The 27,785-nt window shown below is 47.9% G+C and overlaps 1 protein-coding gene across 1 annotated transcript; it reads right to left on the bottom strand.

The window, feature by feature from the left end:
- Positions 1 to 2,937: 2,937 nt before the first annotated feature.
- SLC5A9 (solute carrier family 5 member 9) lies at positions 2,938 to 22,685 on the bottom strand. The gene is made up of 13 exons (XM_041483174.1): positions 22,656 to 22,685; positions 20,795 to 20,899; positions 18,797 to 18,961; positions 16,149 to 16,254; positions 15,495 to 15,575; positions 14,529 to 14,734; positions 13,572 to 13,707; positions 12,608 to 12,715; positions 12,276 to 12,426; positions 11,070 to 11,238; positions 10,333 to 10,548; positions 4,694 to 4,835; positions 2,938 to 3,146 (listed from the first exon to the last, which is right to left on the bottom strand). The coding sequence occupies exons 1-13, from the start codon at positions 22,668 to 22,670 to the stop codon at positions 2,938 to 2,940; spliced, it is 1,809 nt and encodes a 602-aa protein (XP_041339108.1). The 5' UTR covers positions 22,671 to 22,685.
- Positions 22,686 to 27,785: the final 5,100 nt, after the last annotated feature.

The raw sequence follows: 27,785 nt of genomic DNA, 5'->3' as shown, positions 1-27,785 counted from the left end.
TGCAGAAGAAAGGAAACTAAACCATGCAAATTTAGTGAGTTTGTTTCTTTTCCTCCTGGGGAGCAAAAGTACAGAAGGGTGCTGGCACTCAGCCCACCCGTGCCCTCCTCTCCCTGAGAGCCCACCAGCTTTACTCTGGTGGAGTTCCCTTCTGCAGGAACACAGGGAGGGCAGTGCTCCCTGCAGGAATGAGAGCTGGAATCCTGGTTAGGACCCCTTTAACTCAGGAACAGGGACCTCCAGCTGCAATTCCCCTGGGCAGGTGCCCATCTGTTCATGCCAAAGATGCTGTGGATGCCTCTCCCTCCTTGTCCCAGAACTCCAGTGAAAGGAACCAGAGAATTCACAGTGCCCTGTTTGCTCACTCTCCACCCTGCTGAAATGCCTGTGGTTTGATTCTTTTTCTTTGTAATAAACTGTGCCCACCACAGCGTATATTCTTTTAAATAACATTTTAAAATATTTTCCAGTAAATTAAAGTGATGACATGTTTGTAGGGCTCATTGTTAATTTCATTTCCTTTGGCTCAGCCAGCCAGATAAAATGCAATGTTATTAATCTTTGTTTAAAAGAAGATCCTTTGCCGAACAGTAATAAATGATCTTGATAGATTTGTCAGGAAAATGAATGATAATCATTTGCAGATAGACACAAGCCTAGTATGGAAGATTAATAAGAAAATATGTATTGGCATCATTAATAACATCTGCTGCCAATGCACTTGGATATTGGTTACAGCCTGAGAGCGATGTGTTCTTGTTAGGACACCACAACTCATCCCCTGCTGCACAACCAGCCTGCACAGTGCTCCTGTTCAGCTGGAGCTCCATTTTTTGATTGATTTGGTTTTAATTTTTTTTTTTTAGCTAATTACATTGTTTTCCTAGAAAACACAAGCAAAGGTCAAGATGTTTTGAGACAACTTTGCTTTATTTCAATCAAACCTCTCAGACTTCCCCTCCCCAACCATTCCTTTCCCTTTTGTTTCACTTCAGTGCTTCAAAGCAGAGTAGTGAAATCAAATAAGCTTACCCATGAAATGTGCTCCTCCTGGGGGTGCACAGCTGGCTGCATCTGGCAGTGTGGCTGTCTCCACTCCTCCTCAGGGCCAAGCTCAGAGATGCAGTCACAACTCTCAACGTGCATTATTTTGTTTAACCAAATAATCAGCATTAACCAAATAATCAGCATTATTATTTTAAATTAAAAGTTACCTTCAAGGATCCGTGGGGTGAGATGAGAAGAACTCATCACATAACCAAAGATCAAAAATATTTTGTCATTTAAAAAAAATAGGCTTAGTAAAAATCAGTTCTGCTCTCTGCAAAACGGAATGTTTCTTAGGGGAAAAAAAATAATCTAAAATGTTTTAAAAGCTGCCCTAGTTTTCCTCATCCTGCTTGGTGTTGCTTTCCCATGCTTTAAGGGGATGTGTGGTCCAAAAAAGCCAATAAAGCTGAGGGTCTCTGTGGCCCAGGGTGAGGAGGTGAGAGCTCTGGTATTTCTAAATGCACTAAAAATGTACCTGTTATTATTAGACATTTGGCAGCTATTAATCACTGCTGGTAACTTGATTTTCTCTAAATGTTTTGAGGCCACCCTCTAATCTGGGCACTGCCTGCTTGAAACTGAGTATTGGAAAGGCAAGACCAGCTCTGTGTCGTGTCCCTCTTCCCTTGGGATGGGTGGGCAGCTCATGGTGCTGAGCTCCCTTGTTCAAAGAAATCTACTTTTTCCTCTTAGAATGAGCAAATGCTTGTACTGACCTGCATGAGGCCAGCACAGACCCCATCCAGCTCCATCCAAACTGAGGGAAATCGTGGCCCAACTTTCCTGTGCCTGGTGGAAACAGAGCCTTGTTTCTTCCCTCCTTGCTGGCTCATGACTCATTTTCTTCATATTTATGGTGCTGTGCTCCTCTGTGTGCCCTCACCTCCCCACTGTGACTTGGACCTGCCCTTTGCATGCAGGGTCACATCCCTGTGGGCATTTTCAGCCTTCTCCAGGCACAGATCTTAACAGTGGGTGCTGCTGTCTCTTTGTGGCTTCAAAGATTTTGGCTGTGCCACGTTACGTGGAGGCACCAAGATGGGTCAGAAAAGCCCAAACTTGCTCAAGTGAGATCCTGATCCAGGCCCCAAGGAAGGATATTTCTTTTCCCTGCCACAGCCAGGTCACTGTGATCCCAGGGAGCCCTTTGTGTGTCAGAGCAGGACAGATGACCACAATAACCCAGAGTCAGGACTGGCTTGGTTACCCAGGCACATTTATTGCTGGAAATGCTGTTAAGGGGCAGCATCAGCCCTGTGAGCAAACAGGCTCAGGCAGGCTGGGGTAAGCCCAGCCCTCGTGCAGCACAGGGGGCAGAATGGGGGGCTTGGGGAGCAGGAAGAAGCCCCCTGTACCCACTGCTGATGCCAAGGAGGGGTGGGGAGGGGTGGGGTGGGGTGGAGTGGAGTGGGGTGAGAGGGGTCTCACACAGGTTGTGGGGAGGCTGTGGGAGCCATGGTTGTCACCGCTGAGTTAATTCAGTGGTCCCCAACTGATCCAATCTGAATTTTGGCCATATAAAAATCCACAGCTGGTGTTTAGATCTCCTTCCCCTAAGCCCAGCAGTGCAAAGCCAGCCCTGAGAGAGGCCCCAGCCATGCCACAGCTGGGCTTTCCAAAGCCTTTGCTCCTCGCAAAGGCTTTGGCTCTGCACCCATAAACTTGACCCCAAACCTTCTGACTTGTCCCACATGCTATCCCACACGTCCCCTGTGTCCCAGATGTGACCAGTGCTGAGTTTTGGCCACCCCTCGTGGACAAACTGAGCCCCACAGTCGTTCCCAGCAAGCAGTGCCTCCAGGGAAGGGCTGTGTGCTCTGTCACCTGCTGCTCCCAGCTTAGACAGGAGATGAGAGCAACCAAAGCCATGCCATTCTTGACCCCAGCTCAGCCAAAATATGCCCACAGGAAGATGTTGGTGGCCATCAGGAGAATGGCACTAATATCACACACAATCCTCCACCGGGGCTCCTCCTCGATGCTGGTGAGCCTGTGCTCCAGGGCAGCTCTCTCCTCCTGGGACAGGGTGGGCGTGGGGCCCGTGGGCAGACCACAGAACCACATGTACACCGTTTTCCACCAGGGACGTTTGGCTGCTGCAAGAAAGAGACCAAAATGTGGCTGTTGGAATCTACTGGGACTCTTCCCTCCCCTCTCCCAGTCTTTTGGAGGTGCACTGTGGCCAGTCTGGAGTGGGGCTTGAGAGGGACCTTGCATGGGAGATGCAAGATGATGGAAGAAGGGAAAAGGAAAAGGGGAAAGGAGAAAAGGAGGAGAAGCAGAAAGAAAAGGAGAAGAAATAGGAGAAAAGGAATAGGAAAAGAGGAAAGGGAAAGAGGAAAAGGAAAGAGGAAAAGGAGGAAAAGGAAGAGAGGGAGAAGGAGAAGAAGAAGGAAAAACCTTCTCCCTAGACTATGTACAGCACAGCCTGATTGCAGTGGGTTGATTGCACCACTCACTTATTAGTTAATTAACAAACCTCTTCCCCCTCCTCCAGAACCCAGATTCCATTCGCTTTTAAAATTCCTGACAGCATGATGGTCCATTTAGAGAGATCCCAGCTTGTTTATTACACATGGCATGCCAGGTGAAGTGTGTGTTTTAATTGTCAGTCCTGTGCTGTGTGTATTTCACTCGCTGTTCTTTCCAAATATAACCTTTTTTGAAATACAGGATGTTATAGGGCCTTGAAAAAAGGTGTTACTCAAAAAAAAAAAACCCTCATTAAACTGTCAACTGCTGTGTTTCACATTTCCTTCCTCATCTTTGCTAATTACCAAAATACCAAGATATTTGTTTATAAAAATCTGAGCTAGTAAAGTGAACTAGGAATTGATAAGAAATAAGAAGTAATGCTGAACAACTGCATTCAACTTCAACCCAAATTTACTCTATAGGGGAAGAAAAAAGCAAGGGACTTGTTTAGATGTTCACTTCTATTTAGCCTGGCTGTGATTGGTTCCAGTGTCATTTGGACTGACCAGCAAATGGAAGAAGTGAAGAAATCTTGTGTGCCTCTTTATTCTGATGTTCCTGCTCTGTAACCTTCGAAAGTTAAGCTAAAAACCAGAAAACTGCATTTTTAATAGATTTGCAGAATAAAGCTCTGTCCATTCTGAAAATAACTAGACTATGTAGCATCTCCTGCTACTGTTGTGTCTCTTGACAACTCCTTAAGTTCATTTTGCTCTGCTTTCCTTCCTATTAAATACCTCTGGTAGGACACAGAGCTATTTAAGGTCTGAGTTTTAACCATGGCTTGCATCCTAAGGGAAGATGAAAAGATCCTGTTGGCATCATGGAAATGAGAAAAATGAGGCCTGTGGGTTCATTCTAGGGCATCTACAAAGTGCACATGTCTGCTCCCAGGGTCTCTTGGTCCCCTCAGACTGTGCTGCTATTTTGGTGCTCTTTTTTCAGGGATGGCAGCTCTTCTGAGCCATTCAGAGGGATGTGACATGGAGGTATGTTGGGAGGACCAAGAGCCACAACTTTCATTTGTCACCTCCTTAAAAGTGTAAATACAAGCCCCAGTTCCAATGAATGCACCAGGTGGCCCCTCATGCACTTTGGGGATTTTTATGGGATCCTGGCCGTGCACTCCCAGGCACGTGAGGGTGTTTGTGCACAGACAGAGCCCTACCTGCCTCCTCCTTGTCATCTGAAGCTGCAGTTTCCACCAGGTCCTTCTCACTCTGTTCTGGGTCGGGCTGTGCTGCTTCACTGTTTTCCAGGTTTATGGCAGGTGCTTTTTTGTGCCTGGTCCACCACATGAGGCCGTCCAGCTGCAAAGTGGAACAGAGAGAATGTGGTCACTGCCTGTCTGTCCCGGTGTGACCACCCAGACATCTCCCTCCCTGGCAGGCACAGGTCCACGGTGATGCTGAGTCCCGGTTGGGATGATCTCCCACTTTCCCTCCCTTCCTTCCTGCACAGGTGCCCACACCCTGGGTAAGAAGGTTGGCACCATCCAGGTGGAGTTGAAAATCTGAGAAAAAAATGTGAAATAATCTGGTTTCTCGCCTTCCATTTTTTAAAAGAACTTGTATGTCCCTGTCTCTGAGGAGTAACCCTTTAGTAGACATTGGAGAAGCAGCTTCCTATTAGCAAGGCTCATGTGATTGATCTGAAATAGTGATGGTCTGCATCCAGAATGGCAGCCCTCCAACAGGGAAGGGTAATAAAGTCAAATAAATAAAAATAAATCAAAAAAGAAGCCAATACACCCTCTCTGGATACAATCAGTCACAAACAGCTGTTATGCTCTCAGAAGATTTTTTTTTAATTCCAGATTTCTCTGATGGGCCAGTACAAGACATTGCCTGTCTCTGCAGAAAGCCACAAAGAACAATCAGTCTGCTTTACAAATCCCCAGGTTCTGGAACTCTTATCCCAGAGCAAGCCTGAAAGTCTCCCTGGAGCACAGGGAGTGCACAGGAGACATCGATCTCACAAACCTCAGTGGCCCCTTGGCAGCTGTTGGGGGGCCACACACCCCAGGGCTCAGAGATTTGGGGTTAAGCCAGGCTTGCTGCTGCTGTGGCTGACCTTGGCATGCCCAGGATCTCGGTGGCTCTTCCTGACCCCTGCCCTGGCCAGGCCAGGCAGCAGGGACAGGCTCATCCATCCCTCCCAAAGGCAGCTGCCAGCTCCAGCGGCTGCCCTCCACCCACGCTGCCTGGCAGAGGGGCACAGGGGGGACAGTGCAGGGCTGCCGTGGTGACAGCAGGGCAGGCAAAGTCACACACGTGCCCCAGGAGCAGCTGCCTCCCTGCTCTGCCCGTATGGAAATGAACCTCCCCAACGGGTCACTTACAAAGTAACGTGAGTTTAATTTTGCACACACAAATTCAGGCAGAAGCTTTCAGCTGACACAGAATGTTGCATAATTTCCAGAAGATTTATAGCTTTATTTAAATCATTTTCAACCAAGATGAGCATTGGGCAGGGCTAATCTTTCTTGTCATGAAGTGCTAAATTGCTTTGATTTGATGATCCTCATCTTTCTCGGGGATTCTTTTTTTTTTAATCACTTAGGAAATGTCACTGGAACATAGTAAAGTTTCAGGGTACTAAAGGAGTTCCAAAACTTTTTTCCTTTTCTCTCCTCTTCTCATGTGTCACTAAACCACTGTCTCTGCACATTGCAGCAAAATCTTCAAGAGCTGGGGCGTACCTGGGGCTTGGATTCCACCAGAGGGATGCAATTCCCAATGGAAAGCAGCACAGACACAGACAACCTCATGGCATCACCCCTCTGACCCACCCAGGAGCTGGTGCCGCTGCCATGGCCAATAAAGCAAACCACCACCCTAGAGAGCTCCACCCCAGCCCTGCAGCTTTGAGCTCGGGTGGGTTTGGGCTGGCTGCATCCCTCGAGATCCCCCTCTCTACTCTTTGCCACTGCTGGGGGGCACAGCAGCAGCTCTGTGTGGCCATGGAGGCCTCCACGGGGCTGGCTGGGCTTGTCTGGCACAGCCTCCCAAAGGGATAGGGAGGGAAGACAGGTGGTGGCAGTGCCTGGAGAAAGCAGGAAAATACTTCGCTACAAATTGCCTGCAGGGAGCTGTGTCAGCTTTACTGACTGGGACCTTGGAAGTGCTGCCTGAGACCACCCTGTCCAAGGGCAGGGGAGCAGGAGGGAGCCTTGTGCTGGGTCCTGGGGAGCCCTGTGGCTCTGCCCCCATCTGCAGAGTCACTGCTGGGGGAGCTGTGTCCCCCCTTAGCTTGCTCCTGTCAGCACCCACAGAGCTGAGCGTGTCTGGCTCTCAGTGCCACCAAGTGATGCTCTGGGAGCTCCAGCTGCAGCACCTCAGAGCTCTCAGGGTGGGCTCAGACCAGCCCAGGAGGGCTTGGTGCTCCTCCTAAGCTGTGCACCAAGAGGAGCCACTGAAGCCATGCCTCGAGACACAGGGAGAACATCCCAAGCCCAGAGTACACGGGGTGGAATTGCCAATCCATCAGCCAGTCTGGGTGAGCCCTGACCCCTGGGGAGCTGGCCTGCTCGTGCAGCATTCACTGCTTTGTGGGCTCTTCCCCTCCCTTTTCTCCCTCACAGTCTCCTTGGGCAAGGGAGTTTGCAAGAACTCAGCAAAGTTTTCCTTTTGTTGTTTGTAAACTAGAATAAATCCTTCTGTTCCAAAATGCCATCTGGCACCTGACAGTTGTGTTTCAGCTTCACAGTCTCAAATTTAATTGTAAGCTCTTTTGCAGGGTTCTCAAGGACGGCGTGACACAATATGGACTACCTACAATGAAGACATATGAACTCTGGAGCATACCAAACAAATTCCTTGCATACTTGTTTTCCAGCACAGCATCAATCACCACAGGGATGGGAGAGTGTCCAAAACAGCAGGAGAAAATGCTACAGCTTGCAGTTCTCAGATTGTAATTCATTTAAAGCCAGGAACATTAGCTCTACCACTCTAACATCAGATACAAATCTCTTTTCTCCTTTTGCCCATTTACTATCTCAAAAGCATTGAGATTCAATATTTAAAGTTGTCCAGTGTAGATTCTCAGCTGGTGCAAAGTGACATAACTGTGCTCAACAGCTGTTCCTGGTCTTTGAAGGCAATGGAGCTATGGTGATTTACATCTGCTGAGGTACGATCTATCACTGTATTTCCTCAGCTTTGTCTTTGCTGGCTTGTTTTTCTACTCTTTTTGCTTGACAAAACAAATTACACAATTCCTAGCTCTTGTACCATGTCTTTCATCATTCCATCCCCAAGCACTGCAGTTAAAGATGAGCAGAACCAGCCCCATGTGAGTCTTAGGGAGAAACACCCGAGGCTCAGGAAGGGAATTGATTAACCAGGAAGCACCAGAGCTCCAGAGGTCCTCATGCAGGACACCCAGCACAGTGTCCCCCTCACAGCCACTGTCACAGGGACACTCAGGCTCTTCACCACAGGTTTGCCCACGTGCATGCCAAGTCAGTAATGGCCAAACACAAAGACCAAGTGCCACTTTCTACCCAGACAGTCAGAGCCTGGCACATTCACCCTGACCTCCACCTCCTGCCCTTCCTTCCCCAAACATTTCTGTGCCTGAGCCAGCACAGCACAGCCACAGACTAGCTGGAGATGAGGGGGCAAACCATGAGAAACCATGTCATCAGAAGTGATGGTCCAAACCCACACCTCTGCTCATGTCTAGGGAAAGCCTGGGCTGAATCTGACGCAGGAAAATGAAAAATTTTGGTCCCAGTGTTGCCCACTCAGATTCCTGCCAGGCAGAAACCCATCAGTTTTGTCTCCTACTTCAGTTAAACCCCACACCTTCCTTTGGCTGTTCTCTGAGGAACAAGGGCAGATCTTTCCTGCTGAAATCGGGGATAAATAGTAGAAATTGAATGGAATCAGACAAAAGGAAATGAGGACAGACTCTCCCATTCCTACTGAGCTATGGAAAGAGGGGATGAGCTACTGCTTAGTGGCATGAATTTCCTGGCTGTCCATCCCATTTTCCTTGTGGTGAGAACATACTGAGGGGCAGGGGGCACATGGGATGGTCATCACAAATACCAGATGATTGATCTGGGTCTCTGTGTCCAGCCTTTCAGTGCCTCAGGCAGTATCATTAATTCTCATTCATTTTCTACAACAGAATCTCTTACACAGGGGTCAAGCACAGAGCTCAGCACTATCCAGGTATGCCAGGGGTCCATGGCATACCAAAAGGGTATCCTGAGCATCTCTATTGAAAAAATTTAGCCCAAAAAGCCCAGCTGATGTTAGTTCCTGGCCAGAGCTGCCCTTCAGCAAGCTCTCCTCCCTCCCTAGCTCTCCAGAGGTACCTGAGGCAGGGCAGCCACCACTTCTCATCCTTTGTTCCTCTGGGATAACTGCACACAGCTGCTTCAGACAGAATCCTGCCCTGCCTGACCATCCCCCTGGATCTTTGAAGAATGTGTTAAATAAGGTCACTTACATCCAGCACCTAAAAACTCACACATTTCAGTAGAAATACCACTGAAAATCTCCCCTGGGGAATCCAAGATCATAAGCTCTCTTTCTCTAATTCTTTTATACTGGGGTCCATGCTGAAATGCCCCTCCTGGAAGATACTTGAAATGTTTTCATACCTCTGAGGTCAGACTAAAAAGCCTGGAGGTGCTGGGGCCAGTTTCTCCATCTCCTGAACTGCTGGTTTGATGCTCACTGTTCACCAGTGCTGTGTTAATGCATCTTATCTTGCTATTGCTGTGGGCAGGGAGCACTGCACATGTTTAGCTATCACAGGTCAGATGATAAGTGGGAACTCATTAAACCACAGTAATTAATTGCTGGCAACCATCTGGCCACCCCTGAGCAGTCATGAACAACGTAAGCAGCAGAACTAATGGTGCCTCCTTGCCAGTATTTCTCTCTCCCATGTGGATCCTCTGATAGCTAATAAAAGCTGAGAGTTTATCTCCAAGCAGACACAAAGCCAGCCTCTCTCCCCCCTCCTCTCCCCTATCTGAGCACCTGCTTTCATGTAATCTTCAGGAGCGGGGTCTCTTTGACACCTATAACATTCCATCAAACATCGATGGAGCTGGTTAATGCTTTTCAAGTTATGAGGAAGCAACAGATTGATGCCATCACAGTATTTTCTCTCTCATGCAGTTAGACAGGAAAAAATAGGTCTTTTTAATCTACCCAGTAACCTTTGCTGAGAGGTAGATGGCAGTTTTTGTTATATTGGCAGCTGCTTTAAACCTTGGGACTGGGAAGAGCTGCTTTAAGGTTTTGTAATATAAAACCTCCGAGCTCTGCACCACTTTAATGTGCTAAGTAAAAGAAAGTTGCGCTTCCCTCAAAGTTATTAAATTTAATTGAGATCACATTGGGACAAAATGTTATTTTCCTAAATGCCCATGTTGCAAAAGATATTAATCTTGTTTGCCTCCAAGATTGATGCTGGCTCTGCTGAAGCAGGCTAGATGCTACAATTAGATATATTTAATTCCTCCTCAGCAGTGCTCTGTAATGTGATTTCATCTCCTTCCCCTTCTTCTTTTCTTTCCATAGCAGTTATGATGGGCTGTGGTGTCTGCCCAGCTCTGGGCACAGCATGGGAACTCACACTCAATTTGAAGCACTCAGTGCTCAGCAGCATTAACACTCTGTGGTCTGGGGAATAGAGAGAGCTGAGGAGCAAGGGATTCCTGGCAGCATATGCATTACACACCATTTCCTAGCCACTACAGGAGCAGGAAAGGGCAGATCTCAGGGATTTTGGTATCCAAACAGGGGCTCTGGGAAAAGGGTGATGCTGCAAGGCACTTACCTTTTCTTCAGGTATCGCTGGGGTGCAGAGGCTGATGAGGATGATGACAATGGCAGTGAGGGCAAAGAGGATGAGGGCAAAGTAGAGGTAGTGCACGTCCTTTAGCACAGCTGGTCTCTTGTCCTCCTCCCCACAGGACGGGGCACTATAACTAAACTCCATGATCATCCGAACCAGACCAACAACAAAGCCAGCCATGAGGCCCCAGAAAGCACCCTGAGAAAAGGCAAGCACAGAGAAAAGGTCACTGCAAATTACCTCTGGTTGTAGCTCTCCCTCTCCTCTGCCTCTTTCCCAAGACTTTTTTACACCTGATGGAAATCCACACTGAGGTGCATCAAAGGAGAATTTTTTCAGGAAAAAATCCTCATTTTCTCTCATTGCCCTTGAACATGGAGCACACAGAGCAGAAACAGTGCAAGAATCTCCTCCTAACAACACTCCTCCAATGAGTCTTTGACGCGTCATCCCTAAATGGCAGAAAAACTTCCCTTTCATGCTTTCAAATGGGACTGCCAAAAAGTACCACTTGCAGTGACTTCTTAGAAGCAAACCCACACCCACTGGAGACTGGAGATCCACTAAGGCATGCCAGGAAAGGCTGTCTCATTGTCTCTCCTGAGCTGGACTGGCTCTGAGTTTAAACAGTCTCAAAGGCTAAGTACTGAGGGAAGAGATATCTGTTTATTTTATCAAATTAAATACATGTATCAATTGGCTGTTGACACTTCACTTACAGGCTCATTGACCCTCTTGCAGAAGATTGCCAAGATGAAGAGGGCTGCAATTGGTGGGCTCAGATAGCTGCCTATGGACTGAATGTAGTCAAAGAGCTTTCCACTGTTGGCTGACTGAACCATTGGGATCCAGAGAATGCTGATGACCACAAGGATGAGGGTGAAGACTCTGAAAGAGAAGGATAAAATTGTATTAACTCTGTAGGTAGATTTTCAGCAAAACACACTCCCAGTTTCTCTTGGAATTTTCTAAGAAAAAAATCCACAGATCACTCTCAGGAACTTTTCCTTGTGTACACAGGAAAAGAGAAAATTGTTTTCCTGATGTGAGCCCGGTGTGTCCTAAAGTGTGACATGGCCTTCAGTGACCTTGCTCTTGGATATGACAGAAAGTGGGAGCTGGTAGCTTGTGAAAGCAATCTTTCTGCCACCTTTCCAGGCAGGTAATGTACTCAGTCTCTTGCCTTTGCCAAATTCTAACTCGTTTGCTACTTATTAGAATTGTGTTTGGGGTCTCAGGTGAATATTGTAACCTTCCTCTGCCTTTGCACTCTGTGCCACAGAGGTTTGTCCATAGTGCTGAACAAGAGGTCCTTGTCCTCTACCCACTCTGCCATGGTGAAGTGTGAGTTTGCCTGCAGATTCAGCCACGTCTCAGCAAAGTATAGACCTTAATGCTCATGACTGGAGAGCAAAACCTCCACACTGAATGCAGCCTAAATTCCCCTGTCTGGAGGAGAACTTTATATGCCCCTGATAGAACACAGCACCAAAGCTCATCTGCAGAGGACACTATAACTTATCACAGAGACAGAGCTGGGAGGCTCAGCTCTGCACTTTTCCCTGAAGAAAAAATTATTAGAAAAAAAAGAAGTAATTGCAACATATCACTCCTGTCTGATGCAAAAATAACATTTTTATAGACCTCTGGTGACAATGACTCAAGAGCACTTTTGGCTTTTCTAAAAGTTACATTTAAAGCAGTATTTATAATAAGTTTAGAGAGAAGAGAGACAATTATCTGCTTAGCTCAGTGGAACACTCAGAGTTTCTCCTTGACCAGGCCTATCCAAGATAAAGCTGGAAAACACAACGCTCTTTCCCAAGCTGGCACCAGATTTTTCTCAGTAAGTCCAGCCTCGGGGATGTAAAAACTGCTCTCAGAACAGATGATGAGAGGAACGAGACATAAATAAATGCAAGGACCTGCCCACAATCATCAGCTCCTGCTCGGAGGCCTGCCTGCGGACGCGCTGCCAGATGTCCACCACGAAGAGGGTGCTGCTGCTGTTGAAAACGGAGGTGAGGGAACTCATCAAGGCTGCCATCATCACCGCAATCATCAAACCCCGGAGCCCTGCGGGAGACAAACACAGAAGGGGAATCAGGACTGAGCCTTGGACCTCTGAGTGCTGTTTTTTCCATCCTGCTCTCTGGTATCTGCAGTGAGATTTCCACATCTTTAGGATGGGTGAGGGTAGCCGGATCCCCCCGTGCAGAGCCTGGCTCAAGCCCAGCCCCACAAAGGTGTTCCTCACCGTCAGGCATGAGTTCAATGACCAGTTTGGGGTAGGCAATGTTGGAACAACCTACAGCAGCTCCACAGATCCTTTTGCAGACCTCTGGGTCCACGCAGGCCACTTCATCTGGGGAACACAGGGAAACAACAAGGAGTCAGTGCAAACCCCACTGAGCCATAGGTTGTGCAGATCAAGTGAACAAATCCTGATGCCTTGTGCAGTTTCATACAAATTCAGAGGTGGAATACAGCTACAATGGGTGGAGCTGGATAATGCTTTATATCATATAATAGAGGTGAAACTTTGAGATGACATTTTCAAATTCTGCTCAGGATACAGCTGAAACTCTTCTGGGTGTTGCATAACTGTAATCCTTGATGATTTGTCACTTGTGGGAACTGGACTGTTTCCATGAAGCTGTCAGCTGGGTTCCCAGGGATGCTGGAGGCTCACTATTTAGAAAATGTGGGAAATAGACTCTTTCCTCTGGGAGTGGTCCTTCTAACCAACTGATTCTTCCTGGAAAGGAGAAGGCTCTGGAGAAACCAGCAAAGAGAGCTCCTTGGGACTTAAGGGATGCTGGTTTAGCCTAATCCACCAGGTCCTAAATGAATCTGTGTGGGAGTTTGCTAAAACATTCCAAAATACCTAATGGATGCAATCCATAGTATCTGAAGGACAACCTCAGTGCTCCATGAATTTAATTTCACTGACTCCCTCCAGACAGACAGATGAATACAATGTCCACAGCATGCCCCCAATGGCAAAGTATGCCCCTTATGGCTACTCCCGGGGATTTCTGCCACTGTGGGAGAACTGGAGGTGAAGGGAGGGCTTGGGAACACCGTGGTGCAACAGGAATCTCTATGAACATGCCTGCAGGACAGCAGTCTCTAGGACGTACAAGTGCTGGCAGACCTGTGTGGGATTAGTGGCCACAGCAGGTATGGAGCCCTGTGTCAAGGAAGATGGGAAAGCTTACCTGGGAAAAGAGCTCTGCTGATCATTCCTGGCATGACAAGGAAAAACACAGGGAAGAGTTTCAGATATCCTGCCAGCACTGATCCACCTTTGGCATGGGAGAGGTTCTTGGCAGAAAGGGACCTCTGGACCATCACCTGCAACCAGTGCAGAAAGGGAGCAGAGAATGAAGCAGAAGCACAGCAGAGAGAGCAGGATCCATTCTCTCTGCCTCTGCTTCTCAGGGATGACTTTCATCCCGCAGGATCCCAGGGTGTTTTTCATGCCAAGGACAACTTTCCCACCTCACTGACTGCAGCCTGCTGCCACCACTCAGAGCTCAGTCCACAGGCTACAGGAGAGGGCAGCGTGGAAATTTCCTTTACAGGAATAATTTCACCCTTGACTGAAATGAAGCCACCTTGAGGGCTGGAGACAGCAGCTGTATGGCAGCAAGAGACACGGAGTGAAGCAGACTGTGGGTGTTTTGGTAAAAGTTCAATGGTGAGGTTTCATAATTATCCCACCTGAAAGTACAGCAGCACCATGTCTCGAGGAACACACTCAGCCTTCCTTGTTTGTAGTTTGAAAGGTAATAAGGGACATGAGACATCTGGGAATATGAATGGAGGAATATTGTCTGGAGGTCTACTCAAGGTCACAGCACAGCCAGCTCCAGATTCACATTTTTATATCCTTGTCATGCTAACTGCGTGAAGACTCCCAGTACTCACCAGCCCACAGTGGGATAAAGATGGATGAAAACAACCTGTTCTCACTGCACTAAGAAGTGCATAAAATTAGCAGCTTGCTGAGAAGGTGGAAGGAGTGAGACATTCTGGTCTAGACCAGTAAAAAAAAGTAGCAACTCCTGCACACTGAGGCAGAGTGATTTTTCAGCTTACAGATCCACAGACTGAGGAATGGACTGAAAATAACACTGTGGTGGTTTGTCTGCTGAGAGAAAGATTTTGTTTACCTGGTCAGTGCACCAGCACCAAAGAGCCACCACAGTGAGACCAAATACAAGGCCAGGCCAGGGAAGGTCTCCTGTGATGGGATCCCTGAACAAATGAAAGGCATCTGCACGTGGGAGGTGACAGTCTGTGTTTGGGACCGTGATCTTTGGTATTGCTGCGCTGTATTTCTCCTTAAGTCCTTCATACCAGCCAACCTTTTCAAATCCTGTAAAGAAAATGCCACTGATTTAAGGACTGTTGCATCATGCATAGTTATTATCTAATCAGTCTCGTGATTACTTTTCTTTTATCTTCCTCTTATTTCTTTTACTTTTCATTCCACCCTTGCTTTTTGCAGTCAAAGTTTCTACAGAAGTCAGCTGGATTTTGCCCAGAGTCCTTGTGGTTTAAACAGTACATTCTGGAAGAGGATCAATGCAGGAAAACCTCCACAATCCTAGTCCCTGCAATGTCATCAGCATCTAGTTTTTACTTATACACCCTCCAAAAGCTAGAGCAGGAAATTATAACATGAAAAATATTATATACCTAGTTTAGATATTTCTGTTTGCCAAGAAGGCTTAAAACAAAGACTGATTATTGTAATTTCCTTGTTGCTTCTTATTTTTTTATAACACTCAGTTGCACCCACATGAACTCCAAAAGTCAACACTGGAAGTCAGCAGGGTTACTCTGAATTGACATGGGCTTAATGAGAGCTGAATTTGGCTCTGAGAATGTGATGTTCCAAAGTTCTTTGGTAACTCCAGTGAGGTGAAGATAACCAGAGCCTCACCTCCGTACAGTTAGTGCAATGGATGAAGAAAGTATGATGGCTTGGAGAAGGAGACTTGTGCTGGCACCACTTCTGTGAGTGGTTCAAACTCATTTCTGCACCACACATGAAAGGGTGAGGCACCCTGCTAAGGTCTAGTGGCCTTGGGACCACTAAAGTGCTGTGTGGTGCCACTGCAGGCTCCCCTTACCTATGAACATGAGGACCAAAGCTCCCAGCACCATGATCAGGGTCTGCAGCACGTCTGTGTAAATCACAGCAGTCAAACCCCCTGCCAGGAGAACCAGAGACGGCAGTCAGTGTATCACCCTGCACAGGGAAACAGGGACCTCACCTGGAAAAAAGCTTTCTTTAGCCCCAGCCCTGGGATTTCAGGACACACCCACTGGGAGAAGCTGGCACTGAGCAGGTCCTCTGGAGCCCACAGCTGTCACAAGCCCTCCCATGAGGAACAGTGTGGAAGGTTTTCCATGTTCATGAGACAACTTGGAGGCAGCTCAGCATCTTAACAGCTAAAGTTGCTAATTTTGCAGAAAGGGAACAAAATAGCAAATATGGGCAGTGGTAACTTCCTGCACAGAGGGAGTCCAGAGTCTTGTGCAGTGTTAGAAAATCCTCTGAAAACAGTAATGTTCCCCCTTTACCACTTTCCCGTGGGCCAAGACGGGAGAGGGGAAGAGTTAAAGGTCTCCAACAGCTGGGAGTGACAAGGCAGGTACTACCAGCAACTGGGGCAATCTTTCCCTCAGACCAGCACCCGAATACTCTTTCCCCTCTGTAGGAAATGGGAAACTTATGTCCTAGGCTCCAGTTTATAATGTGTCCTTTAAAACCAGCTATTTACCAGCTATGGTGTAGACAGCAGTCACTGCTAGCAGGACCACAGTGGACAAGTAGAGGTTCCAGCCCAAAGCAGTTTGGATGAACAATGCTCCAGCAAAAATGTCTGTCTGGAATAAAAATACCAAGGGCAGTCTGGTGTTAGTAGTGCTCCGTGCAAGTGAAATCTAATAAAGCAGCCTGCAGCCTTCTGCGGCTGAAAGCACTGACAGGGGAGGACACCAGCAAGGTGAACTGGAAGGGGAGGAGAAGAGCTGTTGGGACTCTTGGCTCTGAACCTTGTTTTGCTGTAAGGAAAAACTTTCCTCCAGGTCAGAGCTTCCAGGATCTGGGAGAGCAGCAGGGTGAAAATGAAGGTGCTATGCCAAGGGACTAAAAAGTCATCAAAATAAAGATCATATTGAGGCATAGAAACCTGGCTGGCACAGAGAAGGACTGGTGTGAGCTGTCACTTCTTTTGGTGACTGTGAACACATCCCTGGATAGCAGAGCCCATGTATCCACAGGCAGACACAGGAGGGAAAGAGGGGGAGATAGCAGAAACCTTGTTCTTCCCAGGGCTGCCTCTTGGTGGCCTCCAGAGACACTCCCTCTTGAAAGACTCCTAAAGAGTCACTGATGTCTTGTATCATGATTGGTTTATCTGAGAAGGTCAATAGGTCGTTTTTCTGTTCATGCAGTTCAGCACATTAGAGTGACTCCAGAAAAACAGATTATACCTGCTGAGGACCTCACTAGAAATACAGAAAGTCCCATCAGCTGTGTTTTGTTTGGATCTTCCGGCAGAGTGACACCAGAAACCGGATGAAAGCTGGAATTACACAGATAACATCATTCAAAATTGCAGAAGGTGTTATGGGAGATGTTTGTGCTGGGAAAGTATGGTGGAAGGACACCTGTGAGTGTGGTATGGGGTGAGATACGGGTGAAAACCTTTGCCAAGGGAGAGAGAAGGGATGGGGCAAGAATTCCATTTGCTGTATCTGAAATGAGCACCTTAAAAGCAAGCAGCCAGTGCAACCCCTGACCTCTGTGGGCCTGAGACATGACAGGCACAGCCAATACTCCACAGGAATCCCTGCCCCTTCTGGGGTTTGGCTGCCCAGCAGGAAACACAACCACCTCTGTAGCCATGCAGGATCAGTCCTCTGACAACACTGTTTATTGATATCTTTGTTTTCTTTGCAAGCCAAGAAGACTCTGCAGTGCCCTGGTTGTTGACCTATGTTTGGGCAGAAAGCACAGGGAGAAAAATCCTTCTTGTAACCAAGTGCCTGCTGTCCAGCCAGCCACTAAATGAGCTCTCCACAAACAATAGCTCTGCTTAATAGAAAGCACCTGTCATGGCCATAAACTCCCCCAGCCACATCCGTCAGCCACGCGTGAATTGGCTGCACAGAGGAGAAACCACTGAGATGAAACAGCAGTGATGGGGGCCAGGGTCCTGCTCTGAAAAGCACTGGCAAATGCTGCTCTGCTGAAGGTCACTCTGAAAGACAGCTCTGTTTCATACCTTTTCTGTGTGGCTGTGCTCACTGTGGGCTGCTGCAGGAGAGAGTTGCCATTTATCCCTCACAGGTAAAGAGGCTTTAAGTGCCTTTTTGCAAGACCTCACTCACTCTGTCACCCAGGGCTGTGCTCTGGTCCCACAGAGAAAAGCTGGAGGCAGTGGTGAGAGCACTGGGTGACATGACCGAGAGCTGCCCATTAGAGGGGGGAATCTATCCCACAGCCTGGAACTCCTCTCAATGCCCCTCCCAGGAGCTAAGACATAATAAGCCTGGGAGAAGGACCTTGAAGCCACATGAGTGTTTTATCTCCAGTCAGTGTCTCCCAAGGCAATTTGACATCTGAATATTTCAGAAGGGTCTAGTGAAAACTGGCTTGTACTGACCTTGGAATAATCAGCTGGAGACAAAAGACTGACATCTTCAGTCCCTGAAATGGACTCTCAAATACACTCCTCTCCCTCCAAGGGCACAGGTAGTTCTTAGCAAATATCTCAGCGTAACTTCTGTTTCTTTGTGAATGACATTTAAAAGGAGGAAATACTCAGTATACCCAGTGCACTGGGTTTTGGTTACCAGCAGGGTACAATGCTACAAGCAATTCAGAAAAGATGCTGCATTTTGTCTTAAACCAGAACCTACCTCCCTTTCACTGTACCCTTTTTGTGCAACACAAGTAAAAAAGAAAGAGGAACAACCATAAAATACCTAATGCTGAAAACTCAACTACAAGCACAACAGCAGGTTTATGATAATTTAAGAGAATTTCATCTCTACAAGGTGCAGCCAGACAGATTTTCTCATGGGGTAATGCAGCCCTTCCTCTATCTCTGATGCCTAAGGTTTGATGTGATAGAAGAGGAAAAGCAGGCAGACAGCCCAGGGTACTTACACTGTTTAGTAATTAGTTGCACATCCCTGTAAAGTTCTCACTGTGCATTGCTGTTTAATGAGGGCTCTGTCTCTCTCTTAGGAAAGGTCTCCATGATCAATACAGAGGCAAGAGCAGCACACTAACACACTGCAGCTGCTCCTGGGAGCAGGGCTGGTCCTTTCAAGGAGCTCTCTCTGAGCAGCCCTGCCTTGTACGAGGATGCCCTCTCCCTGCCCTAGACACGAGGGTGGTGTTCAGCTGGGTACATACGGATATCCTGGTGAATATATAGAGAATCAGGGACAGCACGGACGTGTAGATTTGCAGCCTCTGCCCTCCAAACCTCTTCTTCAGGTACTCAGGCAGGGTGACAACTCCTGCTGCGATGTAAACTGGCACGAAGATCCAGCCGAGAGCCAGCAGTGGCCAGATGGCCTGTTAGAGACAGAGAATAAAGGCACAGGATTCAACACATGAGAACAGCTTTCCCCCTGTTCTGTCAGTAGCCATCCTAAGAAAGAAGAAAGGTACAGTGCCATGTGATGTATTGGAGAAGCAGACTGTTTTTCTCCCTGCTCAGAAGATGAGCCAGCAGCTGGAGGAATTATTACAATTCAGTCCAAAGCTTTTGAAGATCTCCTCCTAAGGCCTGTATTTCTCTCTGTCATGGGTGTCCCTTCCTCTTCCATCCCCTGGTCTTTTGAGCAAGGTGGTGTATGCTGTTGCTCTGGTTCTCTGAAAGATGGTGGTGTATTTGGTGGCCTTTAAAACCACTGATGCTGTGGCAGTGAAGAGTTAAGTGATTCAGAGCAGGATGGGAGCATCTGTTTGTTGCTCGATTAGCAAGTGATGAGGCTGAGGCAGCAGACTGTCCCTGCGGAGCATAAAAATAATCAACAGCAAGACTCTGCTGGGATGTTCTCCTTGCAGGCTGGTGCAGATGTGCTTCTGTCACTGGTAGATAAAGAGGCACTTTAGTTGCTTTGCCACAGGTGAAGAGTCTTTTGGAAAGTATAAAGGCATTCCTCATGTATTTCTTCTCCAATTCCCAGCAAAAGCCCAAACAGGAGAACTTAAAGGGAAATGAAAGCCATTGGATCATCAAACCTCACCTCCTGGTTATCTCCAGCCATTATCTTTCATCCTTACATTTACTTTGATCAGTTATTTAAGTTTTCAGAAAAAACCCTGATCCCTGTGATCAGGGTTGCACAGATTGTGACTGATTGAGAGCAGCCATGGCTCCTGCAGTGGCACAGACTGGCTGTGGTGAAAGATGCTCATACGATCCCTCCAGCTGAATGATGTCCCATGGCACAGGAGGAGAGTAATGGTATATGTAAGTTCTCTTTCCAATCTGAAATAAATTAATCTGAACTCATGAAGTTGGATTTGCCCTGAAACACAGTCTTGTCTTCATGAGCTTCTAAAGTGACTTGAATAGATTTCCTTTGAGTACAGCAATATTATGTCCTACACGCACCAAGCTGAACACAGTCTCTGTTTTCTTCACAAAAGATTTAAAGGTGACTTTAATGTCTAGAAAAAAACATTGCAATGAAAACATACCCCAGGAGAGAGCTTTTGGTGGGCCCTGCCTGTGTTTGGCACTACTAACGCTCTCTGCTGAGGTAGGCAAGAGATTCAGAGTTAGGTGAGTGATGCTTCTTGTGAGGCTGGCACTAATCCCACTCCTCATCAGCTGAGAAATTTCATTAGCACCACACACCAAGGGCCTGGTTTTCATGCTCTTGTGTGGTGTCAGTGGCAATTTTCCAGACCACTTCAACAGGGCAGAATGAGACCTGCCTTCACACCCAGATGTTCACCCCAGAGGTGCCACCTTCTGGCAGCTGCCAGGTGAAGAGAGTGTTGCTGATTTTCATGAATTTACAGTGAATGTGGGAGCACATGCTGCTTCTTTTTGCTTTTTTTTTCAGCTCCCTGCACCCAGAAGAATCCTGTGATTACCCAAGTACCTTTCCAGCATTCATTATCTTTTATTTTAGTCTTCACAAGTAAAGACTAAAGCTTAAAAATAAGGCCATGCACCACTGGGAAGGCCAAAGAGCTACTAATCCTAGTGAATTCCAGTTAAACTAAAATAAAGATCTCATGTTTCCAAGGCTGTCGGAATGTCTGCAGGCTTCTCTCCTGAGAGTTGAGCACTTGTTGCTGCTGATACTGTTAAACACCTGATTTTGGAGAGAAACCCCCAATCCCTTTGTAAACAGTGACATCTTAGTTGGCAACAGAACTGGCACTTACATTCCACTCAAAGCCCCCAACAGCAATGCCCCCAGCTGCTGCCGTGCCCGCCAGGCCGATGAATGAACCACTGCCCACGTCGGTCGACATCAGGGAGGCTCCAATCTGGAATAGGGCACAGGGATAAAACCAAAACAGTCACTTTGAGGAATCTCTATCAACCCAAGCACTTACCCCAGAAAGTCTCTTTCCCCGGGATCTCATCTCCTTGTGCTTAGGCAGCTGGGTGCTGACGCAGAATTGGGTTTTCCTTCACCCCTCCAAAAACCCCACATTTTTATATATTAAAGCATGTTCCTGCTCCTTTCCACTGCCCCCACTCCAGTGCAAAGCTTAATCTCAGAATCAGGGCTCACTTTGCCAGTGGTTCTGAGGAGCACACCTGTTACAGGGGCACAGCAGAGGGCAGGGAGTCTGGTGGCACCACAGATTCCTCAGTGTCCATGAAACGCGGTGGATTTCTCCATTCCCTTGTTAGGCAGAGAGTAAGGTGCCATCTCTGACCCTGCTGACCCTTGCTCTGCCTCCCCATGTCTTGCAATTTAATATCAGGTCTTAGCTGAGGCTATTTAATGCACAGCTGAAACCTGTCACTCTCATAAAAACAATAATAAAATGCAGATAAGCCAGTCATGTACTCAAGGTGAAGGCCACAAGGAGCTGAGCCTGCAGGAGAGCTGCAGAAGTGGAATTAGCTCTTACAAACAAATCTGGGAAGTGAACAGCATTAGAGGTTGCTCTGAACCTAAAAGAGTTCAGAAGAGGCAAGAGCTGACCTGTACCAAACAGCCTCTGCAGCCACCTGTTGTGGGAGCCAAAAGCAGTGAGGATGTTTTGGGATTTGTCTGGGGGATTTTTTTAATAGAAAAAAAAAAAAAACCAAAACAGAAATCTTGTTTAAAAGAACAAGATTGAGGAAAAAATATTCAATTTTAGTATCTTTTAATTTTTCCCCTCCTAATTAGAGAAAACTATCAAACTTAGCTTTTGCATTAAATGTTACTTGGCTGAGACAGAAGTTTAAAGAACATTTAAGAAATGACAGATTTTAGAGAGGTGTATGTGTCTCTGGTGGAAGAGGCTGAAAATCTAGCCTAGTGAATTTATGGGCAATGCACAGCCAAAGGAAAAAAAGAAAAAACCTGTTTTGGTTGAGAAGTGCATTCCGTTACCCACGACTCACTGGAGAGATATATGGTTCTAGAGTCTGGCATTGGCTGAGAAGAATCTTTATTCCTGTGGTGTTTTTACTCCTTTCCAACTCTAAATTATCTTTATATGTACCTTTCACTCCCAAGAAAAGGCGCCTTCAATAGATTATTTTTTCTTTCATAGTGAAGATTTATACTTCAGTGGTTTGAAGTTTATATCCTTTACATCGTTAGTCAATAAACTCAACTCTGCTCTAAATAGCGAGGGCTCAAAGTCCTGAGATTAGGGATTATTTTTAATTCAGTGCTTAAATGTTCTTTACTGGATAACACATTCCTAGATTACCTAATGCTCTCTTGACATGGGAACATCAGTGGTGAGTGAGTTCAAGCCAAAAAGTTTCCAACCCAGCTAGGCAGCCAGCATTCCCCAACTTTCTTCAATGGGAGCATTTTTATTGCTGACTTTAGCAGAGAAACTGGGAGCTGGAAAACCCTGAAGGTGCTGAGCTACCCTTTTGGCCTGGCAGCTCCATGCTGCAGCCCACTGGCAAAGATGTGTGGGATGATTCCTTATGGATCTTTCATCTGTCCTCTCCATCTCAAGACTACAGTCAGAACATATAAAGGCTGGGTCCCCTTGCCAGACCTGCTCTCATACCTGGAATTGCTTTCAAACCATGAGAAACAGAGGGAAGCATTTCACTCACAGGCCACCAAGACATGGATCGTCCAGCCAGAAAATATCCTCCAACAGTGCCCCGGCTCGCTCGTACTGATGACTGGAAGCACAGGAAAAAGAACAGGAAAAAAGTGTTTTCCTCCATTCACCCTCCTTGAGTCAGACCAAGCCAGGAGAATCCTTTGTGCCTGGCCTCAGCACTAGCTCCAAAATAGTCTTATGGATCTGTTAAGTATACCAGGCTTTACACACTGCTTCTGCCCCTTTTTGTACAGGCTTCTGACAGTCATGCTTTGGAAAGAAGCTGCTTGTCCCTGCTTAATGACTTCTCCCTGGATGTACCAACTGGGAAAGAAAAAACAGCTCAGCCAAGCAGAACACAGTAGGTGGCTGTGACAGAGGCCTTCGCCAAACAACACAAACAAATCATTAGCAACAATCTTTCCAAAGTTTTTCAGGTCCCATTTTAGTCTTCTCCAGCACAACCATGGCTTTTCTTTTGTCTCCTGCCTGTCCACACCCAGATGTGAGACTGCTCTGCAGCACAGGAGCCAAGCATCATTCCCAGAACAACATCCAGGGAGTGATCCCACGGTTGTCCCCGTGTGAGATGGAACTGAAGGCTCACAGAAGGATTCCTGTCACCCCCAAATTTGCTCCATAGGCCCTGGGAGAAGCTGTGCAGAGGATGCCATTTACAGGCAAACCCCTTTGAGGAGTCCAGGGAGCATCAAAGCCTCTCTGGCTCAGGCAGACCCAAACCCAGCCCCCTCAGGGACTCACCCATATCCCAACAGCGAGGATAAAGGCAAAGTACAGAACCACCACGACGATGTCTGCCACTGCAAAGGCTGCTGCCTTGTCCCCTGGCAGCCCAGGCAGCTCCGTGGTGGCTGTGGTCTGCTGGCTCATGGCTCTGAGCAAACTGATGGTTTTCTCCCTCACGCTGGACTTAAATGCACATTGGCCTTCATCATTTCCCTTGTAATAATTAACAGGCCACTCACACAAGGTGTGAGTGGGGAGCAGAGGCCAGGCAGGACTGTGACTAACATTTTTCAGCAGGAGCTTGGTCTCCATGGCTCATCAGAAAGGGCCACCACACAGCTCTGTGGTGTAAGGATTCCTCCCATTCCCCCTCGTGTCCATTTACCAGTGGTCCTTTCTCCTGCCCATTTACCCACTGGTGACACCCACTGGGATGGTTCTGCTTGGAGATCTGCCTGGAGAAGGCTTGTGCCCCACAGCCAGCTCTGGAATGGCTCTGCCAGCCCCAGTAGGAGCCTTGTGTCCCAGGACCTGGGCAGGAAGGAACCCGTGACATATCAAACTGTGAATCCAGGTACTCAGCAGGGAAATTTCTCATCCTGGTTAGCAGACGAGGTGGGCACTCTCCAGCACGAGCCCCCTGAACCAGGGCACAGGGAGTGGGTCACACCAAACCTCTCCTCCTTTGTTGGGACAGCTTTGGGAGGATCATTAAAGGTTCCTACTGGGTCTGGCAGAGCCCTCCCAGAGTCTTCTCCAGGCAGACCCCAGACCTCAAAGCAGAACCATCTCCTACATCCCCCAGCCTCACCCTCTCTGACCCCTCACCCCGTGACATATCACATGGGACATTTTAAGCATAGGTGAGCTGTGCTTGATCTTGGTTTCAACAGAGGCAACAAAATCTCTCCCTCTCGCTTTGTTTTATTCCCCTCTCTCCCAGATTCTTCTTGCAAATGCTGGCTACCTACTTGCTCATTAATTGCTAACATGAGGCCCACATCCACCCCTGCTCCCCAGTCTGAGGCTCCCTGGGAGCAGTGCCTCCCTGTAGGCTCATTATCCACAAGAGGCTTTTCAAAACTGAAATGTTTCAACAAGCTGAAGTACAGTTACCAGAAATTAAATGTCTGGAAGCCTAAATCCCCTGGTATAAACAGGCAGCTCTCCCTGCACAGAGCTGATTTACACTCACCCACACACTTCTCCCTCTTAACACCTCAGCACCTGAAAGGAAAAGACAGTTGCCTAATCCTAACATGCATTAAATACCTGCCCAAGAAGCAAACAGTGTCTCCAGTCTTCCCAAACCAGGAATGCTCCTCCACATGGGAAGCCCAAACCCCAAGTACATGCCTGACCTAGGCATTCACCCCACCTTCCCACACTGCTGTATTTGCAGCAACTAATACTTGGAAACACTTGAAAGGTTTCACCCAGCAAATACATCCAATACGCCATTCCCAACAGCCACGAGCTACCACGAGTCCATTGGACACACTGGAATGACAAAGGCTGATGGCAGTAGGATGTTGTCAGGTATTATTACACAGCCTGGATCATCCAAAACTGCAGCAGCCAGCCCAGCTGCTGGGCAGGATTGCAGCAGCTGCACCTCAAACACTGATGATGCCTTGAGTGCTTTTGTGGCAGTCCTTTCCTCACTGCTCCATCCTGTTCAGGCAGGAGTTGCTCTGCTCCCCACTCCCAGGACAAGCTGCAGGGGAGTTCTCCTCCCTAGGGATGAGACCAGTGTCCCTGCCCACAGCCAAGGGAATAACACATCCTGCTGTTACGTGGCTGCCCTGCCTTGCAGCCCTGGGCAAGAAGCAGGTGCACAGTGCAGGGTCCCAGCAGCAGGGCAGTGCTTATCTCCCATCCCATGCACTGCTTGGTCAGCACTGGGGGCCATGCACGCCCAGGAGATACAGTGCTCCTTGTCCTGGGTACAGATGTGATAGTTCATGTGCTCAGGAGACAATAAAAATTCATCATTCATTGACAAACAAACAAGCAGCCTTGCAGTGAAAGATGTGCCAGCAGCATAAGCCCAGCACGTGCGATTTGGATCTCTGTTGATTCAGAGGGTGGCAAACTCTGTCTCCCACTTTTCTCCAGGGACCTCGAGTGTGCAGGTTACCTGCTGCAGCAAACCCACCCTCCCCAGCTGGCAGGCCATGAAGGCAATGCTGAATTTTGCTTGCCCAAAGTGAAGGAATGAGATGGTTTATGTTACCTGTGCTGGTGGGAGTGGTGGTGGCAGCAGAAGAAGCGCTGACGGAGAGGGGAGAGCCAGTGAGCACAGGGGAAAAAGCCATCCCCACAGTGTCACCCATGGCAGGATCAGGTGCTGGCAGAGGTGTAGGCTGCACTCATGGGGGCAATTGGCACAGAGAGCTGAGGAATACAGATCTTCATCCTTTCCCTATTCCTCCCCTCCTGAGACACCACTCCTGTACCTTCCAAAGACCATTCCTCCTCCCTCCAGGACTCACCTCCTGGTGCATGCCTGGCCTTATGGAGTATTTTTGCTGTCTTGGTGAAGGCTGAGAGCAGGGCTATCAAACAGGGGGGAGAAGACAGCCCCTGAAGCTCACATGGTATTGCTGGGGCCACCCTGTCTCTTTGCCAGAGACAGCCCCATTGTCACCAAGGCTGCATCCATGGCTCCTCCCAGCCCTGCTGTGGTGCCCAGGTGTGGGGCAGGCTGCACAGTTGCAGCAGCCCTGTAAAACCCAGTTTCAGCAGTACCTGGGAGCTGCAGCCAGACCCTGCAACACAGTGAATATACTTTCCTCTCCTTGCAGCAGAAGTGACAGGACATTTAGTGTCCCCTTGTGGGGTGTTCACCCTCACTCCTGTCACAGAGGCTGAGAACGAGCCCTTCAGGGACTGGAAATTGTAAGTGGCATTTCAAAGAGTGCAGCTCAGAAAAAAATAAGAAGGTGCTGAAGAGCAAGTGTTTCTGGGGCAAGGGATGTTCGGTGGAGTGACAGGCAATTATTTTCACAAATGTTAACGAATAAATGGACTTCCTCTTCATTACCAAGCTACTTCACAGTCATCAGCAAATAGTTCCAATGACAATTAGTGAATTTTTAAATGGATTGAGAAATTGGTTTGTACACAGATACCGATGCAATGAGGTGAGGTGATAGCCCAGCCTCACTCCTTACCTTTCCTCCTGAGGGATTTTCCTGTGTGCTGAATGGGTGAGGCATTCAGCTAACCATTATTTTCTTCTCAGTTCTTTCTCGGGGGAACGGCTCTTGAATGAAATCCAGCAGTTTAATTTTGGTGTGATATGAATGGGCTTTGAATGTATTTAATGTTTAAAGGCAGCTATTCAGCTCGCAGCCTGCTCCAGAGGAGCAGCGGGAAGAAGAGCAGACCCCCGGGAAGCGCAGCGGTGCTACCACAGCTCTTTTCTTCCCTCTGCAGGCCACACTCTGATTTTCACTCCTGGGCTGTCCCATAAACCTGGAGGCAGTCCATCACGTCAAGACTGCCTGAAAACAGTACTTTTGTTTGTTTGTTTTACCGGGGTGAGTCAGGGACACCTGTGCTGAGATAAAGGGATAAAACCAGGGATTTTATCCCTGTCTCACCTGTGCTGAGACAGGGATAAAATATCATGCAGAGGAGCCAGGAAAGGTGCTGGATTCAGTGGGAACCTCAGCACCTTGTCAGACTGCTCTGATCCCTGCCACATCAGGGGGAAGCTCACAGCTCTGTGTGCTGGAAACTGCTCCTCTCCACTCCTGGAGATGGGCAGAGCTCCCTGTGCAGGCTGTGTGGACACAGTTCCAGCCATGCAATGCAAGTGGGCTCCCATGGGATGAGCTTCCCATGTCTGGGCTCCCTTGGCAGGGAGCTGGGAGCGTGGATCTCTCCCAGCAAGTGGCACTGACCATCTCTTACCCCCTCCTCACTCTCCCAGAGATCACCTGTAGCGCTGTGGGTCCATAACCCTGGCATCTGCCTGTGGGCCAAGGACAGCCTTGACACACAGCACAGTTTCAAGTTACCACACAGCTTTTGCTGCATCTAAGTGAGTTTAGTGAGAGGAGACACCTTGGGCTAAATGTGGTGTTACCAACCAGCCAGTCCAGGATGAGGTGGACTACTAAGAGTGGGGTCTCATCCTGGCTGTCTTTATCCAGACAACTCATTTGCTGCCCCAAACAAGGGCTTGCACCTCCCTGCTCAGCTGAACAACCTTCTTTGATTTCCCCTTCCATCCCCACACATCCCACTGGGAAACTTCTGTGACTACTGGGAAATTAAGGTGAAAAGACACAGAAGGAGTTTTAGGTCACACTTCCAGCCATAGCTGCCTAGAAGAATCATTTTAGGACCAAGCAGACTTAGGCTGGAAAAAATATGTCAC

The sequence above is a fragment of the Pyrgilauda ruficollis genome, unplaced genomic scaffold (assembly GCF_017590135.1).
Source record: "Pyrgilauda ruficollis isolate IOZ18807 unplaced genomic scaffold, ASM1759013v1 scaffold6, whole genome shotgun sequence".
NCBI lineage: Eukaryota > Metazoa > Chordata > Aves > Passeriformes > Passeridae > Pyrgilauda > Pyrgilauda ruficollis.
This window is presented reverse-complemented; position numbering and strand designations above follow the sequence as displayed.